Source organism: Notothenia coriiceps, unplaced genomic scaffold (genome assembly GCF_000735185.1).
Source record: "Notothenia coriiceps isolate Sejong01 unplaced genomic scaffold, NC01 NC01_scaffold00003857, whole genome shotgun sequence".
Classification (NCBI taxonomy): Eukaryota; Metazoa; Chordata; class Actinopteri; order Perciformes; family Nototheniidae; genus Notothenia; species Notothenia coriiceps.
The window spans coordinates 1-14,755 of record NW_011336558.1 but is presented as its reverse complement, the minus strand read 5'-3'; the positions used below and the strand labels follow the sequence as shown (position 1 = coordinate 14,755).

Here is a 14,755-nt window from a genome sequence, read left to right as displayed (position 1 = left end):
GGGAGCCAAAAGAGCCGGCTCTTGGTGAGCCAAGCCAAATAATCCGGCTCACCAAGAAGAGCCGGAATTCCCATCACTAATATCAGCATCTGAAGGACACTGCTCAGGAACTAGTTGATGCTCTGTATGTGATGACTACTTCCATTCTGGAGAGGATCACAGATACATGGATCCTGAGATTGAAGCTCAAACCGGGGACCAGTGATGTTTTTCTAACATTAACGGATGACTAGGCTTGGGGACTATGGGTAATTAGCTTAATTATATATTATATAAATGTGTTTTGGCAGCCTCACCAGTCCCTGCAGAAGCTGTGGCAGAGCGGCACCGCCTGGATGTAGGAGCGTCTCTGAGGGTGAGGCCAGCGCGCGGCGTCCGGAGAGCAGCGGTAGAAACATGACACTCGCTTCAGGAAACCTTCACACCTGAAGAGATAAAGAGGGAGAGGGGAGGGGGGTTAGTACTAACATGACATCAGTGTTTAAACCTTCATTGACCCTGGGAGGGATGACGGAGTGGAAATGGTCCCAAGGCAGTTAAAGGTGATGCAGGAATGAGTCGTAAAAATGGGAAATGAGTCAGTATTTTGGTAATTTGGGTTCCCTTTTCTGGAAATCAATGGTTTTTTTTAAGGTCTGTGGTTAACACAAGCTGAAGAGATTTTTTTTCTACCACATAAAACACGTCAGTAAATCCCCCCCTGGTGGATTTTAAAAAAGCGGCTGCTAACAAGTGTCTAAATGAGATGACTAAACGTCATCATGCCAAACATTAGCCACCTTTAGCTTAGCGGTGGTGACGTGAAGTCATGTGACCGTACTGTAGTTCCTTTATAGACCAACATTAGCCACCTTTAGCTTAGCGGTGGAGACGTGAAGTCATGTGACCGTGCTGTAGTTCCTTTATAGCCCAACATTAGCCACCTTTAGCTTAGCGGTGGTGACGTGAAGTCATGTGACCGGGATGTTTATAGCATAACGCTAACGTTGGCTACGTCATTACTGCACCACTCTAAAGTCATCGATGTTAGTTTTGTTATGCTTTGTATTAGCTTGTCTTCATTGGAACCACTATCCAATGGAGTGTAGCTCTGTTAATATCATATTTGGCGGTCGAAGCTCAGTCTTGTCTTGGAAAGCGAAGGGTCATTGGTTCAACTCCCGTTCGGACCATGTACAAAGTGCGAAATGGTAGCTGTAAAGTTTTCCTGCTAGGCACTAATGAGGTGTCTTTGAGCAAGGCATCAAGTCCCCAACTTCTCTCAGTAGCTAAACCATTTGCAGCCCTTTTACTTTATTTATGCATGTGTATGGAGTGCCACAGTGACGCGTCCTAAAACCCGGACGTAAGCTCCTTGGTGGTTAAATGCTAACTTACTTCTGGGTTTTAGGACGCGTCACTGTGGCACTCTATAGGCAGGGCCGATTCTAGAGTATGTGGGGGCCCGAGGCAAACATTCACTGGGGGCCCCATGAACCAACTTTTCATCACCACGCACAACCGGCAGTAACCCCCCCGGAGCGGTGCGGAGAAACAAAACTTAACTTATGAAGCAGCTTTTGAAGACGCGCTATGCATGGGGCACCCTAGAGGGGGTTTCCAGACATGTCATTGCAGTCAATTAAAGGGGGTTTAAAACTGTGGACCTTTTCAAATCGACCTTCTTTGGGGACCCCCTTCTGGTCCGGGGCCCCAAGCAGTTGCCTGCCTTGCCTGTCCGCAAGCGGCGGCCCTGTGTATAGGTATTGTTTGTGCATGTGTGTATTGTGGGTGTATGTGTGCAATGTAAAGTAGAATAACACAAGAGTGAATAAATGAATTCGGGATAAATAAAGCACGTCTTAATCTTGATCACAGACAGATTTAATCTCAATGTTTTTTTCAATCGCCATAATCCTCTGTGTGTTTACAGGCTGTGATGTGATGGATGTTAACAGAAATCAGTGTTAATCAGAGACTGTGAGACTCACTCAGAGCTCAGAGGACCGCACTTGTCCCAGGGTTTGTTCTTGTTGAGAGCCGAGGGAACATGGGAGACGTCCGGAATGTCTTCTTCTGTGCAGCAGCTGTCTGTCAACCACAGGAAACACATGCAGTCAGTCGGGAGATACAGTTTGATATTATCACCACAGGGTGTCTTTACAACATCAAACATGCAATGTTTCCAGGGGTGAGCTGTTTCTAAGTACATTTAGTCAAGTACTATACTAAAATACACATTTAAGGGGACTGCACTTAAGTACTTTTGAATTTACTCAATTTATTTGACAGATTAAATACTAGTTACATGAGAAATGTTGATTTGAACACACATAACATATACAATATTTGTAAAATAAATGATATTATGATGTCGATTAAACTAGCACACATTATATTTAAGTACATCTGAAAAAGTATTTTGATCATGTTTAATTTTTGTAGTTAGACTCCTTAAATCGAAAATGTTCTGCTTCTAATTAATACTTTTATTGACTATTTTTTATTACATGTTTCTGCTTAGAGTAGACCTCTTTTTATATTAATATATCTAATATTTTGTTAATACATGTACTTAAGTAGCCAATCATTCTCAATGCAGAACTTTTACTTGTAATGGAGTACTTTTACAGAGTAATATAAGTACTTAAAGGCTCTGTAAATCCACTCACTGTCAGCGTACAGCCCACACTCCGTCAGGTTGGGCTCTGGACTGGGCGTGGCCTTGTGCTTAGCGTCTTGAAGACACACCCCCTCAGAGTGGGCTCCACCAATCAGAGCGGCCAACAGATAAGCTCCAGCCAATAGCAGTGGACGAGAGGTGACACCCATCTTTACAGCCAATCACAGGTCTGGAAAAGAGTTCAGCACAATGGACAGAGGCAGATTAGAAACAACATATTCTCACCTATGATTCTCACCTGACTGAAATATTGAAGTGCATTTACAGTACTGTACTTAAGTACAATTTTGAGGTACTTGTTCTTCACTTAAGTATTTTCATTTTAATGCATTATCTGACCGCTGTAGTCACAGATTCAGATATTTAGCAAATATTAAAAATAAATAACTTGTATCCTTTAGAACTTTATGTATATTTTGACGTCAATACTTTTGTTAAATTGAGACTCAACATTTTAATTGCAGAACTTTAACGTGAGTATTACTACTTTTTCCACCTCTGGAAGTTGACAAGAAAAGACAAAACAGTTAAAGAATAAATACAAAATTAAATACAAAATTAAATAAATGAAATAGATGTTGGTTTTGGCTTTTATAACAAGAAAAAAAACATAATATAAAATATACATTTGGTTAATTGAGTTTACTTTTATTAACCTGCATTCCCATTAATGTAGGGATGATTGCCTGTTTAATAGAATAGGCCTACATATAAATGACATCCAAAGAAGAACTACCTACTGTAGTGTAGCTACCTGTACGATTTTAAAAACAAACACGTTGGATGTAAAATCCTAATCTGGGTTATTCTCACGCCTCAGTCTTCAGGTTTACAGGCTGTTTATCTCCGTGTGAGCTCTGCATGTGGTGACCCAGTAGGGGCTGAGTCTAATTAGGTGAGACTGGAGCACCGTGCACAAATGCGTAGTTGTTTAATCTGACAAGCGGATGGCCGATGTGTAGCCTAGATAACCAGAATTAAACAAATCTGGCTGAATGGACCTGGACACGTTGCTCTGAATCTACACAACAAGGAAATACGACACATTTCACACACTACAGGAGACCTCACGTGATGGGGTTATAACGTTATATATCTGTGAGATACACTTGAAGTCACACATTCCCGTAAATAAGAAATAGTCCAGTGGAGCCTCATGATTTTACACGACAAATATATGGGATGTGTTTCAGACATTTAAGGGGAAATAGATAATATTCTTAGCTGTTATAGAATCATGAGAAAATACTTGAAAAAATAGAAAATAAATAAATACAATAATTTGATGTAGCCCTGATTGAACACAACAAATACACAATTCTTAGATATAAGAAGATCATGTATTTTCGAGAAGAAAATACGTCATTTCTGGAATAAAAGTTCAATAAAAAAATCAAGATTTCACACAACAAAGATAAAGGATGCATTTCATATATTCAGGAACAAATAACGTGACTATCCTAAGTTATATAGTCATATGGAAACATATGTATATAAACCTCACAAAATCAGGAGGAAAAACTCCAACAAAAAAATAACAAATACATTAAATAATCCGAGATATACGCTAAATAAATAAAAATACAAATGGTGCATTACACTACTTTCACCTTCCAGTTTTAAACCCTATCTAATGTTAATTCGAGGTAATTCAAATGTATTTTTGTATACAATATTCCACCCAAAAAATCAGCTCGCTTAACCTTGAAAATTAAAACTAAAAAAGCAACTTCTTCGTATTTCCAAAATGATAACGTTAATTTCTTTAAGCGTTATTATTTACAATGCAATAATAACTTTTATGTATATGCAAACATGTAGAAAACACGCAGTTGTAAAAAAAACCTCTCTTTTTCCAATGGAGTCTGGTGTAGCTTATTAATGAGTTTTAAATTGCACTCCAAGGCACTTTAGGGTATTTTTGTTTTATCCGTAGCAACACATTTTGTTAACGCACTGTCCTCGTGTACACCTTTTAATAAAGATCATTCAAAATGTGATAATACGTCTGACAAGCTGTCGAATAAAACTGTTCAAATCGTCGTGCATTTATTAATGTTACCTGTCGGTGTTGTGATGAATGCTCCGGATTAGTTGCTTCCTCTCGCGTGCAGTTCTCCCCGGTGTGTCGCTGCGGATCTAGCGGCTGCTCGGTGCTCGGTCTCCTGCTGTCTGTGTGGCCGCTGCTCGCCACTTTGTCACCGGTTTATATGAAGGACATTTCAGTCCCTTTCGAACCAGGCAACTCACCCCCTCCCTCCCCCCATGCTGGGAAGTCCTCTCTCTATCTCCCTCCCCCTTTTTGCACACATAGAAAAGACTCCCTCCTTCCTAATCTCCCCCTGAGATGTTCACCAAATCCTCCTTGTTGACAGCTTTCCTTCCAAAGCCCATGCACTACATATACACAGAGTGCAATATAAAAGGATGTGTTGCCCTTGATCGTGCTCAGGTGCTGCTGAGTCACACCTGTCCTCACCCTCTCCTCAGTCACGCCCGGTCTGAGGTCAGGTCTTGTTCCACATGACAGGGTTAGCAGAGCTGAGATTTAATAGCTTATACTGCATGATGTGCTGAGGACAGGGAACACAAATCTCTGCAGAACAAAACACTGACAAAGCTGCTGCGTTCTGCAAAAAACTGTAATCATATTTTTATAGATGACCTTTTTCTTTCTTTTTTACGCCTCGACAGGAGCTGGTGACCTTGTTTCAGGATTCAAAGGCTTTATTTGTCATGTGCACAATAGCTATACACAGTTTTGACAATGGGAATCTGTTGTCTTCCAGCAATGCAACACACTAAAAGACTTGCAAATAAATACAATCAAAAAGAGCCAGGGACATTTTGTTCCAAGTTAAGTGCGTGAATAGGATTGAAAGACAACAGATTCAAAGGCTTTTCTTATCGTATGTACGCTAACTAAGTCCTAAGCTCTTCCAACAATGCAACATATTATTATCCTAAAAAGAAAGAAGACATGAGATAACAATAAGTACTTCAGTAGATATAATGGTGCAAGTAAGATGCAGGAATAAGTAAACTAAAATGCTTTTATTGTGGATTATTAGATTCAAGATTCTTTATTTGTCATATGCATAATAGCTAAGGCGTTGTTCTGGCAATAAACATTTTGAAACCAGTCTCCTCCGACAATGCAACGAACAATATACTTGACAGAAAAGGAAAAATACATTGGAAAAACAAGGAAACTATGCATGCAAAATGGAATGAAATACAACAGAATGTAACTTTAAATACAGTAGGATACAAATACTAGGTGTTATAGCCTTTAGATATGTGCGCTAAAAACAGATGTATATCATATGTAATGCAAGAAATGCTAACGAAACTTGCAATCTCTGAAATAATGTTGATTATTCTTTCAATTTAGTGGAAAAACAGGTAAACTATGCATGCAAAATCGAAGGAAATACAACAGAATGTAACAGTAGATACAGTGGAATAGAAATACTGAATGTTACAATGATATAACCTTTAGATATGTGGGCTAAAAACAGATCAAGATTCAAGGCTCTTCTTGTCATGTGTGCATAGCAACAGTGCAGCTATGACAATGAAATGCTTAGGTCACAGAATCCTCCAACAGAGCAACACAATCAAACAGATAATAATGCAAGTAAATACAATACAATTGAATATAATAGAAATTGTGCAGAATATTCTATATACAAGTAATTTTAATATTGATATAAATTGCAAACAAATGAATGTTATGGATGTTTTTTCAAAAGTATATGACATGTAATGCAAGCAATGCTAACAAAACATGTACTTTCTGAAATAATGTTGATTATTCTTTCAATTTGGTGGAAATAACATGTTGAATGACGGAGATATACGCTATGAGTGGGGGTTGTATGGAAACATGTCAGTCTGTGTGTTTTTCCACGATGAGTGTATTACTGCTCCTGGCTTTTAATCTCACCTCGCTCTGGACCCGGTGTACTAGGCTAATCCCTCTCTCTCTCTCTCTCTCTCTCTCTCTCTCTCTCTCTCTCTGACCTCCCAAGTCTTTTGGCCACAGAATAGCAGATGGAGAATGTCTTGCGGTGGCCTAGATTCATCCGCCTAAAACTAAGGCTGTGAAATTGGTAACATGCCATAGACATGATTGGTTTTGGCAACAAAAGCATGCCGGGACAGGAAGGAAAGAAGACAGATTGGCCATCACATTTACACACAGATTGAGTTCAGATGCAATTGTCTCAAGTAAACTGAGGATTGTTGGATAAAAGTACAAATAAATGGTAAAACTACTTTGCTTGAAGGTACAAACAAATAGGTAAAATAGTATGCTAACAGTAACGGATAATCATTTAAAAAATAGTTAGCTTATAGTTAGCTAAAAGGATTGAATAGTTGGCTAAAATAAATGGTTAAAATAGTTAGCTTATAGTTAGCTAAAAGGATTGAATAGTTGGCTAAAATAAACGGTTAAAATAGTTAGCTTATAGTTAGCTAAAAGGATTGAATAGTTGGATAAAAGTAAAAATAAACGGTTAAAATAGTTAGCTTATACAAACAAATAGGTGAAATGGTATGCTAACAGTAACGGATAATCATTTTAAATAGTTAGCTCATAGTTAGCTAAAAGGATTGAATAGTTGGCTAAAAGTAACATAAACATGAGTCAATTAGTTAGCCTAAGATAACAGATAAAAGGTTTAAAAAGTTAGTTTAAAGTAAATTATTAACAGTTAAAATAGTTAGCTAAAAGCTAAGAATTAACAGCTAAAATAGTTAGTAAGTTGTGAAATATTAAACAGTTAAAATAGTTAGCCTAAAGTAACAGATACAAAGTTACGGGTAAACAATACCAATAGTTAGCTACAAATAACTGCCAAACAGGTAAACCGGTTGGCTAAGAGATACGGATATAGAGGTAACATCGTTAGCCTAAGGGTTGATGTTGCCAAAAGGACGTTATGTATGTTATCATACTTAGCTGAAAATAACAGATTAACTCTGAAAATAGTTACCTTAAAGAAATAGATAAACAGCTAAAATAGTTAGCTAAAAGGAAATATTAAATGGTTGAAATAGTTAGCTTTAAGTTACCACTAATCAGCTAAAAGAGTTACCTAAAGCAGTGGCGGACTGGCCATCGGGACCCGATGGGCCGGTACTGTAGTGGGCCGGTAGGACGATGTGAGCCGGTCGGATAAGTCACTAGCCTCCCCCCCCCCACCCCCCGTCGACAATTTACTAGCGGTATTTACTTGCGGTACCGAAGTGGGCCGTTCGAGAGTCCCGGGCTGATTTTTAGTCCCAGTCCGCCCCTGCCTGAAAGTGATGGATAAACAGGTAAAAACGTTAGCTTAAAGTATTTTAAGGGATGAACCTTTAGTAAGTAATCTAAAAGTAACGGAAACGTAAATGAAATAGTTAGCCTAAAGTCACAGATAAAACGTTTTTTTAAATGCTGAAAGTAACGGATAAACTGTTAAAGTACCTTAAAGCAAAGGATAAACCCACAGTTATCTAGTAAGGAACAAATGGTTTAAATAGTTAGCTTAAAGTACTTAATGGTATAATAAACAGTTATCTAAAGTAAACGTAACAGATGCTCCCAGATTCCTACTGAACGTTTGAAGGAGTAAATGTGGTCCCTGTTGTCAGACCGTTTCATAACCGCTGAGGGTCGTCACCACAGAGCACTTTATTTTCTGGGGGTGAGAGCAGAGGAGCGGGAGGCAGAAAAATAGCTCTCCATCTGGTAATTAGAGGAGGAATAACGATATCCTTTGTGTGAGAGCTATTCGGGGAAACGGAGAGAGGACAAAGCCGGCCATCGCTGCTCTCTGTGTACCCTTGTTTTCGTTCTCATTTAACAGGGCTGGGTCACTGCTGTCAGGCCTTTAGGCTGGATCTCAGCTGGCAAACAGTCACACAGTCCACTCATTAGCAGACGTTCATCTCTGCCTGCTGGAGTCTTATGAGTGTGTTGTTCTGCTGACCTGGTCAATCTGTACGCAAGCAAATAAGAAACCTTTTATGACAGAAAGAGAGATTTTGTAGGCTTATACTGCAGTGATTTCACACCAGGGTTAGCCTATAATGTAGCCCAGAGGACACTTATTCAACCTCTTATTGATTAAATGAACCTTGCTATCTTTTAAATTGAGTTACGACTTGCTGTGACGCTGAGCTTGAGTATACTTTGAGTAAACACGTTAGCAAGGTAAAGAAGAGTACGCAAATCGTTAGCTCATAGTATTAGCTAAACGAAAAACAGTAAGCTAGAAGTAACAAATGGTCGAAAAAATTGTTGTTAGCTAGAAGTAACTGATAAACAATAACAATAGTTTGCCTTACTGTAAGTAACAGATACACAGTTTGAATCGTTAGCTAACAGCATAGCCGCGGGAAGTAGGGGTGCTGGGGGTCCACCGTGTCCCCGCAGCGAGGCTACCCCGCCCCGTTGACAATTCACGAGCACCCGCCCCCGCCTCCTTTGATAATTCGCCGCACCCCCTAAGTAAAATGACTTCCCGCGGGTAATAGTAATGTATAAATGGTTAAAATACTTAGCTAGAAGTAACAGAACCCAGTAAACAGTTAGCTAAAAGTAAGGGAACTAGTTAGCTAAAAGTTACAGAAAGACGATAAGAACAGTCAGCTTAACGCAACAGATAAACAGCCAAAACAGTTAGCTTGACGTTATAGCCTAACGGCGATGAAAGTAAGTTAAAACTAACAAATAAACAGTGAAAACAGTTTACTTAGAGTGACGAATAAACAGCTAATAGTTAGCTTGAAGTGTCTGATAAACAATTAAAATAATAAGCTTAAGGATGCACGGTTAAAATGTGGTAATAACAAGTGATGGGTAAACAGTGAATAGTTGGCTAACAGTAACAGATAACAATTTAAAGACCTAGCTAAGAGTAACAAATAAACGGCAGAACTGGTAAGCTAAATGTAAATGTGATAAATATATATTTCTTTTAAATGATCTTAATGGTTTTAACATTCACATTTGTTATGGGCCCTGAAAAACATACTTATTTTCCTCCATGCCTTTCAGTGCTTTATTCTGCTAATGTGGAAAACACGTAGCTCAAATGCTAACCAGTTGTTGATATTATATTCCAGTCAGTGGTAGTTTATATTACTTTGAAACAGGAACCACAACAGCAAGTTTTTACTGAAAGGTCGAATTCATTGCCCTTTCAGTTGACAGAAATGTCACTGGTAAAATACCAAATTCTTGGTGTTGTTAATTAGGGTTTCTTCTAAGAAATCATCTTTAAAATATCACCAAGAGACTGAGTTTTGCAGAGGAAACAAACAGGAACAATGACTGTTTTTCTTGTTGAAAATACTTGATTTGAGCCAAAGTGAGATGCTAACGTACAGTAGTCTACCCTGACTGGATCACTCTTGCCAATGAAATCTTAATGTTGTATGTAAAAGCTACTATTGTGACCTTTTTGTCCAATTGGTTAACATGAAAAGTACTAAATATTTCACCATTACTGTGTTTCTGACAAACATGTATTTTTTTAAAAGTCATTTTCTGTACAATCGTCCGACAGACATTTCACATATTGACAATTACATGTAAGTACATCACTTTTATTACATGAGATCTCAGTCCTGTATCTCTTGTGTCTATTTTGTTCAATGCATAGTATTGTTTTGAGTAATGTATTGTGTTGCCGCGGTCACGGTGGCAGACACACATCTAATCTCCGCTGATCCTGTGGTTTGTTGTTGGAAAATCAGAGAAGTAGTGAGGAAGTCCCAGTTCTCCACCCTGTGGTCAGATGGCAGTACTGCATCCAAAGCATTTACACCTACTCAGTCTTTATCATCAAGAACAAGGATCCCATCTTATTATTGAGTTTATGTTGTTTCATACTAGAAAACCATGCGTCTGTGGTTATTTCTACATTTTTTGTAGTGGTTTTGAGTCTCTTTGTGGTTATTTTGACCCTTTTTCTTAGTTGTTTTATTTTCTAGGTCTCTTTGTCTCCCTTTTTCATATTGAGTTGTTTTGAGTCGAATGTGTGTTGCTTTTCATTCAGTTCAATGAAGAACAGAACTCTAAATATGCTATTCATACTTTTACTGAAATTGGACATATTAGCTTTCGCAAAAGAGCTGCAAATGTACCTGTACAAATTATACTTTTCTTAGTTGTATGTACTAATATGTAGGTAAAAAAACATGTTCACAGAAGAAATGTACCTTACAGCAGCTGCTTCTCTACATTGTGGTCTTTCTCATCATCTCTCGTATATCCAGGATTATTACTTTTTGAAATAGAGCATGTTTTTTTTAGAGTTTCTCATTTTCTCTGCTCATATAAGAAGAAACCACTTCATACAGAGGACAATTCTCCGCCTGCATTTTGACATTAAGGAGGGGATAAAGGGAGACTCATCTCAACGAGGAGCTGCACCTTTGGGAGGATATATTTCCAGACAGGCGCTCAGACAGATTCGTGTTTGTATAACGAGCTCCAGCTCAGCGCCTGTGGATGGATGAAGAAAGATGTCCCGACAAATAGCGACAGTGTTTGTCCCATAACTCGTGTTCTGAAACGACACCTCGGTGCGAGCAGATCAATAAAGAAAACACACTTTGACTTTCTCTGAAACACTCTGTCTGCAGCATCTACACATCAGGTTTTTTTTAGTATAAGTATTCAAGTTTTTTCAGACTCAGAATACAAAATCCTTTTTTTACCTCCCAGAGCGATGGAATGTACGTTGTTACAGCAAAGAGGACACTGCAGATTAAAGGCAAATACAATATAGGCTGGTATATAAAATAGGCAAGCATGTTAGTAAAAAGCTATTAAATGAGAACACATCTCTCATTTTTTTATAAAAAATATCATTGTATTTAGTTTTATCTTATATTGGACATTGAACTTTAGTGTACAATCTGCAAATGTTTACTTTGAAATGTCAGATTTTGTATTCATCTTATGTTTTATTGGATATTTTAGGTTAAGTTTCTATGTTTATATAAGTGTTTGTATTCAATGTATTTAATGCTACTGTATACAGTATATTGGTATAAATACAGAGGTGGGAGAGGTACTCAGATCGTGTACTTGAGTAAAAGTAGAAGTACTCAGATCATGTACTTGAGTAAAAGTAGAAGTACTCAGATCATGTACTTGAGTGAAAGTAGAAGTACTCTGATGTTGTACTTGACTAAAAGTAGAAGTACTCAGATCATGTACTTGAGTGAAAGTAGAAGTACTCAGATCATGTACTTGAGTAAAAGTAGAAGTACTCAGATCTTGTACTTGAGTAAAAGTAGAAGTACTCAGATCTTGTTCTTGAGTAAAAGTAGAAGTACCAGAGTGTAGGAATACTCTGTTACAGTAAAAGTCCTGCATTCAAAATGTTACTCAAGTAAAAGTAGAAAAGTATTCTCATCAAAATCTAGTGAAAGTAGAGACAGTAAAAGTAGTCGTTGTGCAGATTGGTCCATTTCAGAATAATAGATATGATATGTTTTATAATGATTGATCATGAAAGTGTTCTCAAAGCTGGTAAAGGTGCAGCTAGTTTGAATGACTTTGTATACTGCAGGGTAGCTTGTGGATTTACTCCAGGTGAATTGATTTTTAACCACATGAGCATTTTGTGGACATGTAGGAGGTCAGTGGAGGTTGCATCAGATTGGGCAAAAAGCCACAGCTGTGTACGACTTTTTTTTACGTTGTGTACTTTTGCAGGGCCGTGTGCATCATTGTAATAGGCTTAGTTGTGTGTGTCTTTGTGCTGTGTAGGTAGTTCCTTTCATCAGCTGTCTGAGGGATTAAAAACACTGGTTGGAGCTTTGCTGCTTTGATGCTGCACCCAATTACATTTCAAACACTAAAACCCACAATATATGAAAAATATACATTGATGTCCGTTCATTAAAGAACTTTCTAAAAGCACTTCACTCTGATAACGCCTGCCTTTGTTCTCCTCTCCATGTCTTTGTTGACTGTGCTGTCTCTCTGTTGCTTTAGCTAAGTAATAATAACCAATACTACACCGTTTCTGTTAGTTATTCTGTATCCTTTCTTCTCTGAGATCAGCTGGTACAGTACAAAGGAAACAGCTCAAGGTCACTATTGTTTTAATTGCCCTGAACCAAGAAGACCCACTTTAAATAAACACTCATTAATCACACTGCAAAGGGAGGCTTAACATACACACACATTATCTCAGCTGTAAAATCATATAGTTGACAATCACTGAACTGAGACAGCTCGTCTTAAAGATGAAATATTTACTCAGACAATACTTTTGTTTGTCCTTGTTCCTTTACAGTGCAGCATTTGATGACTATAGACTGCTTGATTAACTAGAAGTTGGTGCAGGACTTATCATATTTACAGAAGAGGAACTTCTTTACATTTTTTAGGAGGTGTAAACTTAATATGGGGTTCCACAGGGTTCAGTTCTGGGCCCTGTGGAATTTAACCTGTTAAGCCCTGAGCCTGTTTTTCAGGTCTCAGGCTCGAAAATGACATTCGCAGAACAAATGACCATATCTTCACTTCTAAAAGGGGTAAATTAATAATCTTTTTTCTCAAAGCAATGATAAAGCTGTGAGTTGGATGTAGAAAAGTCAGAATCAATATAGATTTTTTTATTTTGAAGTAAATTCAGATTGAACATAGTAAAAAAATGTAAATGATAGTGTCCGTCCAAAAGAAAAAAACATTACAAGTGACATTTGACCTTTTTAGAGAGATTGAGCAAAACAAATACAATTCTGGGGTCATTTGGGTGCATTTTCCATATTTCTGGCCCCCCTCGGTCGATTTTGATGATTGACACCTCTTTTTAACCGTTAGAGCCAATAGAATCGAGGGGAAGTTCCTAAAATCCATCTAAACATTACCCATTAGTGAATAGAGTGATGTGTAGCCAGAATGCCCAAAACAGGAATCTGTCATACACTATCGTAGCAGCTAATATAAAATCTCTGTTATTGACATTAATATGAAGATGGATTATCAGTAATCATTTCAAAGTGACACAGACCCATTGGATTAATCCAATAAGTAATAATGGTATTTTACCGTGAGTTCTGTGCTAAGTGCGTCAGCATTTTTTCGCTCAGGGCTAATTCAGAGCCTTTGTTATTACCCTTGTGTTTTGTTTAGCTAAACATTGTTAATATTGTCTGAAAGCTGAGTTTCTTCCCGTTGAGTGAGTATGACACATTCATAGTTTATTAAATGTTCAGAAGCCCTCAGACGCTGTTTCTTGCAAGATGTTGCGTTTTGCCCCCTGTACCTGTATACGTACATGTGCATGGGGCTTAACTGGTCCTATTGTGCTTTTGTAGGTTTTCCCTAATCTGTAGTTACACAGTTTTTTTATGCATGTTAATAGTCAGAAAAATATATTTTGTTTACTTCACTCACGTCACTATGTTACTTGAAACATAGTGACATCCCGTGTAAATCTTGAGCTCCTATTGGCTAGCGTTCCAACACATTGTACGTGATAAACTAAGGGGTGGGACATCTCTAAGTGGTTGACCAATCACAACAGAGCCGGCCAGCTAACCAATCAGAGCTGACTGGGCTCTGGTTTCAGACAGAGGGTGAAAAGAGGTGCTGCAGCAGAGGCAGTATGAGAAAAATGAAGAGCTTTTTGAACATTAAAGCATGGAGACATGTCCCAGTAGAGACACTACATACTGATATACACCTGAACATCAGCAGGAGAGGACTCTTTAAAGTAGAGACACTACATACGGATATACACCTGAACATCAGCAGGAGAGGACTCTTTAAAGGAGAGACACTACATACTGATATGCACCTGAACATCAGCAGGAGAGGACTCTTTAAAGTAGAGACACTACATAATGATATACACCTGAACATCAGCAGGAGAGGACTCTTTAAAGTAGAGACACTACATACTGATATACACCTGAACATCAGCAGGAGAGGACTCTTTAAAGTAGAGACACTACATACTGATATACACCTGAACATCAGCAGGAGAGGACTCTTTAAAGTAGAGACACTACATACTGATATACACCTGAACATCAAAAGAATATGGCCCGTTTTATTAAAAACATGTTTGT

The 14,755-nt window shown here is 38.2% G+C and overlaps 1 protein-coding gene across 1 annotated transcript; it reads right to left on the bottom strand.

Annotated features, from left to right (window-relative positions):
• Positions 1 to 291: 291 nt before the first annotated feature.
• On the bottom strand, positions 292 to 4,919 carry LOC104941764 (riboflavin-binding protein-like). Its single transcript, XM_010766900.1, has 4 exons — positions 4,725 to 4,919; positions 2,652 to 2,831; positions 1,971 to 2,070; positions 292 to 425 (listed from the first exon to the last, which is right to left on the bottom strand). Exons 2-4 carry the CDS (start codon positions 2,809 to 2,811, stop codon positions 293 to 295), a joined length of 393 nt encoding a protein of 130 aa, XP_010765202.1. The 5' UTR covers positions 2,812 to 2,831; positions 4,725 to 4,919; the 3' UTR covers position 292.
• Positions 4,920 to 14,755: the final 9,836 nt, after the last annotated feature.

Bases quoted from the DNA above. Each gene is read 5' to 3' on its own strand.
- LOC104941764 (XM_010766900.1), bottom strand. From the start codon at position 2,811: ATGGGTGTCACCTCTCGTCCACTGCTATTGGCTGGAGCTTATCTGTTG. The intron at 2,071-2,651 runs GTGAGTGGATTT...TGTGGTTGACAG, and splicing joins GTGTGGGCTGTACGCTGACA to ACAGCTGCTGCACAGAAGAA. The intron at 426-1,970 runs GTGAGTCTCACA...TTATCTCTTCAG, and splicing joins TGCGGTCCTCTGAGCTCTGA to GTGTGAAGGTTTCCTGAAGC.